This window comes from Stegastes partitus, unplaced genomic scaffold (genome assembly GCF_000690725.1).
Source record: "Stegastes partitus isolate 25-593 unplaced genomic scaffold, Stegastes_partitus-1.0.2 Scaffold57, whole genome shotgun sequence".
NCBI lineage: Eukaryota > Metazoa > Chordata > Actinopteri > Pomacentridae > Stegastes > Stegastes partitus.
In genome coordinates this window covers 400,439-409,574 of record NW_007577788.1, presented here as the reverse complement: position 1 = coordinate 409,574, position 9,136 = coordinate 400,439, and the positions used below count along the sequence as shown (strand labels likewise).

At 41.0% G+C, this 9,136-nt stretch overlaps 1 protein-coding gene across 1 annotated transcript in view; it reads right to left on the bottom strand.

Moving 5' to 3' along the window:
- lamc1 (laminin, gamma 1) overlaps nucleotides 1-9,136 on the bottom strand; it is a 92,892-nt gene that overhangs the window by 13,853 nt on the left and 69,903 nt on the right. The window contains exons 11-20 of the mRNA XM_008275692.1: nucleotides 7,828-7,940; nucleotides 7,521-7,742; nucleotides 6,423-6,611; nucleotides 6,081-6,326; nucleotides 5,776-5,929; nucleotides 4,410-4,552; nucleotides 1,475-1,653; nucleotides 1,111-1,267; nucleotides 718-923; nucleotides 558-637 (exon numbers count right to left, since the gene is read on the bottom strand). Coding sequence (XP_008273914.1) covers nucleotides 558-637; nucleotides 718-923; nucleotides 1,111-1,267; nucleotides 1,475-1,653; nucleotides 4,410-4,552; nucleotides 5,776-5,929; nucleotides 6,081-6,326; nucleotides 6,423-6,611; nucleotides 7,521-7,742; nucleotides 7,828-7,940 — 1,689 coding nt within the window. The remainder of the gene's footprint in view (nucleotides 1-557; nucleotides 638-717; nucleotides 924-1,110; nucleotides 1,268-1,474; nucleotides 1,654-4,409; nucleotides 4,553-5,775; nucleotides 5,930-6,080; nucleotides 6,327-6,422; nucleotides 6,612-7,520; nucleotides 7,743-7,827; nucleotides 7,941-9,136) is intronic.

Sequence of the window (9,136 nt, the reverse complement as noted above, 5' to 3'; positions counted from 1 at the left end):
GCAGCTCAAATAAAGCAGCTACAGTTTCACTTTGAGACATGCTTTTGGCTGTTTTTTCCTTTCTTAGAAAAGCAAAGTCTATGCTTTAATAGTATGAGGCTTTTGATAAAGCCATCTTAAACAAATGTATCCATGCAAATAAGGTATTTGCAAAGAAGTTTAGGAGGAGAGATGGTATCGGTATCGGTAGCGGTATCGGTATCGGCAGATACTCAAAGTTGAAGTATCGGTATCGGTATCGGAAATCAAAAAGAGGTATCAGTCCATCCCTAGTTTGTGAGTATCCCCACACCTGCTGAGTAGAAGGAGAGATTCCAACCCCTCTCCAGTAGTTTGGTTCCAGAATCCTTGTTGTGCATGTAGGTGAGCCCAACTATATCTAGTCGGTACCTTTCCACCTTCTGCACCAGCTGAACTTCCTTCTTCACCAGTAAAGGGTGGGGATTTGGGTGTGTTCGTCAGTTAAAACATTAATCATGTTTCTGTGTTTGCATGGAAAACTGCTGAGCATTTAGTACATAAAAGCAGGTGGTCTCAGGAGCAGAACTCGGTCTTACTTGTTGGCCAGGTTTCGAGCCTCCTCAGCCAGCAGCGTCATGTTGTTGGGTTCTGTGCCGCCACCGGGAGGCTTAATGTCCTGCAGGCAACAACAAAGTCAGCTCCATTAATTTGCGCTGGGTCTCAACCTGTGGCCATGACGACAGTGACCTCACTCACCACTTTGCCGATGGCGTCCTTGGCCTTGTCCAGCTCCTGCCGGGCTCGGTCGATCAGGCTCTCGGCGTCTCGGACTCGGCTGCGGGCCTGGTCGGCCTGCGTTCCGGTGTCGTCCACTGTGTTGCGGATGCTCTGCAGGCGGTTCCACTGTGTGGTCAGAGTGCTGTTGATGCCGTTCAGACGGTCCAGCAGGCCGCGGTCAACATCTGCAGGGTCAGAGGTCAAAGGTGGACAAGTGCTAGTTCATTGAGAGCTAAAATCAGCGCGACTTTACATCATGTTAGCAGAATCTGACAGCGTTTGTTCAGTATAAAATATGCTTTTCTAAAGAATAAACAGAAGCTCTGGATCCTGACGTGGTTTCAGGTGCAGCAGGTTTTGTCGCTTTGTTACCTTTGCTGGTCTGAGCCTCCTCCAGCAGCTCCATGATGGCTCGCTCTGCCTCCTTCAGCCGATCCTCAAAGGCCTTATCGCTGACAGTCTCCTGGCCTGAGCCGAGGTTGTCGATCAGAGTCTGCAGGTCGTGAAGCTTCTGCCTCTGCTGGTTTACCTACACACAGAAAACAACACAACACTTTAACTCATCCGAGAGAGACAATGAATCCTCCAGGCACAAAATGACAACAAAGTGACACAAAATGACCTCTAAGATCCACTACACCACCACAAACAGACACAAAACAAAGACAAAGAGACACAAAAAGCACCAGAAAGACCCATAAAACCACCACTAACAAACACAAAGCAGCTGCCTCACCTTGTCCCGGACCAGACTGTAGCAGGAAGGACACTGCTGGCAGCCTGGTGCTGAGCGGTTGTAGAAGTAATTCTCTTCGCACATGTCGCAGCGAGCTCCGACGAAGCCAGCCCGACACTCACAGCGGCCGTCCTCCTTACACTGACCTGACTGGGAGCCTTCAGGGTCACAGTCGCAGGCTGCCAAGAAATTACAAGAAACTGAACCTTCTTCCTGAACAACATCTTAACTGGGTCAAATCAGACAGAATCCAGCAAACATGTGACTGTATGTCTCAGATTTAGTTCAGAGTTTATATACAGTTGAAACCAGAAGTTTACTGTATAAAAAGACATTTTTTTCTCACTGTCTGACATTAAATCAGACTAAACTTTTCCTGTTTTAGGTCTGTTAGGATTACCAAAATTATTTCTATTTGCTTAACACCACAATAATGAGAGAGGATTTGATTTTTTTCAGAGAATTTTTTCATTACTTTCTTTAAAATCAGAAGTTTGCATTCATTTCCTTAGTATTTGGTAGCATTACCATCCACAAGCTTCTCACAATAGTTTTCTGGAACTTCTTCTGGCCCATTCCTCCTGACAGAACTGTGTAACTGAGGCATGTTTGTTGGCCGCATTGCTCCTAGACCTTTTCAGCTCTGCTCTCCACAAATTTTCTACAGGATTGAGATCAGGGCTTTGTGATGGCCACTCCAAAACATTGGCTTTGTTGTCCTGGAGCCTCTTTGTAACTAATCTGGCGGTATGCTTAGGGTCATTGTCCATTTGGAAGACCCATTTGTGCCCAAGTTTTAACTTCATGCATGATGTCTTGAGATGTTGCTTCAGTATTTCCACATAATGTTCTTTCCTCATGATGCCATCTATTTTGTGAAGTACACCAGTCCCTCCCGCAGCAAAACACTCCACAACATGATGCTGCCACCCCCATACTTCACAGTTGGGATGGTGTTCTCAGGCTTGCAAACTTCCCCCTTTTCCTCCAAATGTAACAATTGTCATTATGGCCAAGGTCTTTGTCACTGTGTGCATTTGCGAACTGTATTCTGGCTTTTTATGTTTCTTTTGGAGTAATGTCTTCTTCCTCTCTGAGTAGCCTTTCAGCTCATGTTGGTACAGGACTTGTTTCACTGTGGATAATGACACTCTCTGACCAGCTTCAGCAGCATCTTCACAAGGTCTTTGGCTTTTATTCACATTTCGCACCAAAACACTTCATCTCTGAGACACAGAACCCATCCCCTTCCTGAGCGGTATGATGGCTGGACATTCCCATGGTGTTAAAACTTGCTTGTAATTGTCTGAACAGATGAACAGCTGAACGGCTAACCTTCAGGCATCTGGAAATTGCACTGGATGAAGCACACTTGTGGAGGTCCACAATTCTCTTCTTGATATCTTGGCTGATTTTTTTCCCATGTTGTCACAAAAGGAAGCATTGTGGTTTTTTTTTTTTTTAAATATATTTTTTGGGGGCTTTTGCCTTTATTTAGCGCAGTGGAGAGAGACAGGAAAGGGGGGAGAAGAGTGAGGGAGAGACCTGCAGCAAAGGGTCATGAGCGGGATTCGAACTCACAACCGCTGCGTCGGGGACTGTAGCCCCTGTTCATGGGTCGCCCGCGCTACCAGGTGAGCTATACGGGCGCCCGGAAGCATTGTGTTTGAGGTGTGCCTTAAAATACATCCACAGCCTCCAAATAACCCAAATCTTGTCAGTCAGCTATCAAAAGCTTCCAAAGCCATGACATCATCATCTGGGCTTTCACAAATAGTATGAAGACATAGTAATCTTAGTGTATGTAAATTTCTTCTAAATATTCTCTAAAAAAAAAATCTCTCTCTCATTATTCTGGCATTTAGCGAATAGAAATAATTTTGGTAATCCTAACTGACCTAAAACAGGAAAAGTTTAGTCTGATTTAATGTTACAAAGTGAGGAGAAAAAAAGTTTTTATTTTTATTTTTCGTGAGTAAACTTCTGGTTTCAACTGTATTTGTTATAGTTTTGGGACCCAAAACTAAGTTCTGTAAAATAATTTTGGCAGATTTTAAAGAATTTAATGTTTTCAGAAACGGAAATGTTTAGATTTTCACCCTCAAGAAAACCATTGTAAGGGTTCAAAAAATTAAAAAACAAAACAAAACAAATAAAACTCCCACAACTTTTAAATTTCAAAACATCCAGCACAGGCCGAATCTTGAATTATTAGATGGTATTGTGGCCCCACAAAGTTCCTCTAAGTGTACATGTATGAATGTATCACTATTCCTAACTAAAAATACAGTCTGTAGTCGACATTTCACCAACTTCGGAGGCTTTAACATCAGTAGAATTTGATGTGTGACAAGTATGACAAGACAAGGATCCATGTTTTTGCTCTCTTGACTTGAAACTTGTCTAAAATTATTTAAATAGTCCACAACAACAATAATAAATCATTTTTGCACCTTAAAAATGGGAAAAAAGTGCAAAATCTTCTAATAAGGGTGGTACTGTGGATTGCTGTCTTTTGTTCAACAACCTTTGGGGCCTCTAACATCAGTAGACATTCCAGTTTTTTGTGATTTTAACAAAATGTTGATGTGGACTCACTGATAGGAAACAAAAACTGGTATTCACAGGGGTCTTTATGTTGGTACTACACGTGCAAGGTCGGAAGCTGCTTTCACGTTCATGGTATCAAAAATACAGTCTTTGGTAGATATTCTACCAACTGTTGAGGCTTCTAGCATCATTAGGATCTGATGTTTAACAAGAAATTGACAAAAATTCAGAGGTTTCAGTTGAACTGCTGGCTGTGTCTCCACAGAGCAGAGAGGAGACAAGTATGGAAACACCCTATAAAATATCAGTAGTATGTGAAGCAACTATCTTTTTCCAGTATTATATTACATATTATTATTAGAAATGTTGGTGTGTTTGTCCTCACGTTTGCATCCAGATGAGCTGAAGCCGAAGAAGTTGACTTCGCAGCGTTCGCAGTGGAGTCCGCTGACGCCCGGCTGACACTCGCACTGACCACTGGTGATGTCACATTGACCGTTGGTGGAGCCAATAGGATTACAGTTACATCTGTGGAAATGCCAAAAAGAGGAAAAAATCTGAGAAAGAATTACACACATATGCATCTTTTAAACCCTCAATAATCCTGCAGGTTTTGGCAGTATAACTAAAAATGACCTGGATAGCATGTTGTCATATTTGCAAGTATTATTACTAAAGATATTGTTTTAATAATCATTTTAAAATTTCAGTTTTAAAAGTCATCTTATTACCTGCACATCACCAAAATCATACAGCCTGTTCTGTGTTGTGGTAATTATCTAACAAGAATCCTCATCCATGAAAATACATTCTCTATGATAACAAATACTGGAAATATTATTAAAGCAGGTGGGACAGACTTTTTCTGGACGTTTTCCTAATAATTGTGCTGTAAATTACAGAATACTTTCAACAAAGTATAGCAGAGTCTGGTGCCAATTATAAGGGAAATTACAAGAAAAAACCCCCACAATAATAATACTAAAATAAAATAAAACAATAATAATATTAACATTAATTTTAAAAAGTTAATCACTGCAGTTACAATGTACCATTTGATATATCTGAGTTTTGCACAAGACTTTTTCTAAAGAATATCCATCTTATTTTCAACAATGTTACTATAACATTTCAGGAAACTATGAAGACAGTTTCCAAGAAATAGTTATAATTGCCTATTTTTTCCTCCTTCTATTGTTACTATAATCTACTTTAAACTAGTGTTTCCACAAAAGTGCGAAAACGGTTTGTGGTTATTTTGTATCAGTCTTTATATGTATATATATATATATGTATGTGTGTGTGTGTGTGTGCGTGTGTGTGTGTATTTTTATACCACTGTAAAATGGTGAATGACCTCCCTAAACATCACCTGGAAAATTTTAATTTTGCGAGCTGAAGTAGTATTTTATATTCCTTTTATTTTGAAAATTGGTCTTACAAGATATTATCTAGTTTTGTTTTTTAGGATTTTATCCTATTTGATTCTACAAGTTTTATCCTTTTATCCTGCTAGTTTGCACATATTTTTGTTGGTGCCCATAACATTTTAATATTATGGTCCACAGGTTGTTTCAAAATTTGCAAATCAAATTTTTTAATTTGATTCAATTAATGAATTTAACACCTGGTTACAATTTCACATAAGTTAATTTGATGTTGGTGGCTGCATCTAAAACTGACAGAGATCTGCAGGAGGATCAGTTTGTGAGAATTAAAGTTTAAAAATGTTTTTCTGAGATGAATCTTACCGCTCGCAGCCGTTGCCACTCTGCAGGTTGAAGAATCCGGGCTGACAGGCACTGCAGTCGCGTTCGGCCACGTTGGGAAGACATTGGCACTGACCGGTGACTTGAGAACAGCCGGTCTGTTGATCCACCGTCCCCAACGGAGAACAGGAACAAGCTGAGGAGGAAAACGTAGACCACTGGAAATTTTAACTTCCTCTTCAGTTTTAAACCCTGTTAACTACCACACACATCTGATGCAGCTGGAGGTACAACAGTATAGACATCATCCATCCTGGCTCTCTCAGTCGTGACCATCAGTTCCTTACATTTGCATTTGTCAGCAGGGTTGGCAGCCAGAGCGTTGCCATAGAAACCCTCCTTGCAGCGGTCGCAGAAGAAGCCGTCGGTGTTGTAGATACACTTGAGACACTCTCCGGTCTCGCGGTTGCAGTTGCCCACAGCGTTGGGGTCGATGTTGTCGCTGCACTTGCAGGCCCGGCAGGCCCGGACCGGGCCGCTCTGACCCAGCGGATCACCAAAAAAGCCGTCGTCGCAGAGCTCACAGCGCTTACCTGCGGACAGGTGAGGTCATGTGGTTGTTACACATCACTGTTGCCACAGAAACCTTCATTTGTGACTCTCTGCTGGCTTCCCTGTTGGGTCAGTACCTGTGGTTCCAGCAGGACAGTTGGTACAAACCACCTCCCTGGTCTTTGGGACGACGGCGCAGGTGGCTCCAGCCGGACAGGGACATGGCTGACAGTCACCTGACGTCCCTTGGGTGGCGTCGCCGTAGAAACCATCCTTACAGCGCTCGCAGCTCAACCCGGCCGTGTTGTCTTGACAGTCGCACGCACCTGTACGGACAGACAGACAGAAGGAAGTTTACATCTGCTGCAACTCACAAACATCCTGCAGTAAACCAACCAGTCAGAGAACCAGTTAACAAAGTAGTCAGAGAACCAGTTAACAAACCAGTCAGAGAATAAATCAACAAAGCAGTCAGAGAACCAATCAACCAACTAATCAGTGAACTAGTCAGACAATCAGGTGGCAAACCAGTCAGAAAACCAGCTAATCAGTCAGAGGCCCAGTAAACCGATCTGACGATAGCTAGACAATGAACTAGGTAGTAGACAAGTAAAGCCAGTTAGTCAAGTCAGCAAAGGAGTTAGCGAACCAGTAAAAAACAGTCATTAAAACCAGTGCATTGCCTCTGTGCCTCTGAATAATAATCAGGCAGTTATAACACCAGTCAGTAACCACAGATTAAACCAGTCATTGACCCAGTTAGCTAAGTTAACTCAGTGTTAGCAGTATCTGGGTTATGATTATTATCTCACTTAGTAAGAAGGTTTTAAATCAATCAACAGCCAGTTTTCATACTAGTTATTAGATCAGTCTGTAACCAGTTAATAAATCAATCTGTAACCAGTCAGTAATCAGATAATAAACCAGTTGGTGACCCAGTTTGCCCAGTTAATCCAGTGTTACCGGTGCCTCGTTTGGGGTTAATGTTTCAGTAAGTAACCAGTTATTGAACCAGTCATTAACCAATTATTAAACAGTCAGTAACCAGTTATTAAACCAGTCAGCGACCAGTTATTACACTACGTCAGTAACCGGTTATTAAACCAGTCGGCAACCCAGTTTGCCCACTGATCCCAGTGTTTCCAGTTTGTGGTTAATATCTCACTCAGTAACCAGCTATTAAACCAGCCAGTGACCAGTCGGTGACCCAGTTCTCCCAGTTAACCCAGTCTTACCAGTGTCTGGGTTGCAGGCGTCGCTGTGTCCATTGCAGTTGCAGGGCTCACAGGAGCTGAACGCGGCGAGCTCAGGTTGGGCACGGCGGTATCCCAGAGTGCACTGCTCACAGTGTTGCCCCTGGTAACCCTGAGGGCAGGTGCACTGCTCCACCCAGCGGGCTGGCTGACCTGGACCCCGCCTGGCCGTCACCAAGGAGACATCATCCAGGTAACCAGCACCTGGAGAGACCAACAGATTACAGGTGTGTTTGGGTTGTTGTTGCTATTGTGTTGCTGATGTTGTGTGTCTGTGTGCATTGCTTACTCCTCTCGCTGTAGGTGCCGCGGATCTTGATGGCCGTCAGGTTGTGCAGAAGTTTCTGGAAGTCGGAGTGACTAATAGACGGCCTCCAGGGGTAGTCAGTACTATCATGGAGCCTGAACACAACAAGAACCAGAACCAGAGATTATCAACACCGAAATTTAATCCAGATCAACACAAATCAGGATTATTAAAATGAGACAATTAAAGACTGTTACCAAATATCACTCTAATTAAATCCAGATTATTAAATTATCATTAGAAACTAAAACTATACCAGAAGTAAAAATCAGAAACAAAATGTAGTTTTACTTCAACCAGATGAACTGATTATTAGTAAAGTTTAAAAGCGTGTTGATGAATCAGTCTGACACAGATTATCATCATAATTCAAAACTGGATGTAGAGATTTCTACAATGAATTGATAATGATTCACAACTGTATACACAGATTATGACAAACATCTGTCTAGTTTAGTTTACAGTTTAAAATTTAAAAGTGGACAAACTATGATCAATTATCCATATTTAATACAGATTATCATCGTAATCCAAACTAGATTTTGAGATTATTGTACTAAATCAATAAATTATTGGATGGATTTAAACCTAGATGCACAGATTAAAACCAGTTAACCCAGATACATTTAATCCAGACAAACAAATTACCACATTTACTGATTAAAAGAAAAAAATTAAAATTTATAATCACATTATGTACAGATTATTACAAAAAAGCTGAAAACAAAAAGTAAATATCATAACCAATGTATCAATGTACTTTTATCTAATCCATGATCAATTTAATACAGATTATTATCATAATTCAAAATTAGATGTACAGATTATTATCATACATCCTACAATGATCAGTGGGATTTAAGACTACATGTTAAGATTACAACCAATTTAATCCAGATTAATTTAGTCAAGATTAATTTAATCCATTTTGACAAACTATTAATAAAGTACAAAACCAGTGTTTGACCAATAAATCTGATTTAATATAAATTTTCTATTATATACACTACCGTTCAAAAGTTTGGGGTCACATTGAAATTTCCTTATTTTTGAAGGAAAAGCACTGTACTTTTCAATGAAGATAACTTTAAACTAGTCTTAACTTTAAAGAAATACACTCTATACATTGCTAATGTGGTAAATGACTATTCTAGCTGCAAATGTCTGGTTTTTGGTACAATACAGTACATAGGTGTATAGAGGCCCATTTCCAGCAACTATCACTCCAGTGTTCTAATGGTACAATGTGTTTGCTCATTGGCTCAGAAGGCTAATTGATGATTAGAAAACC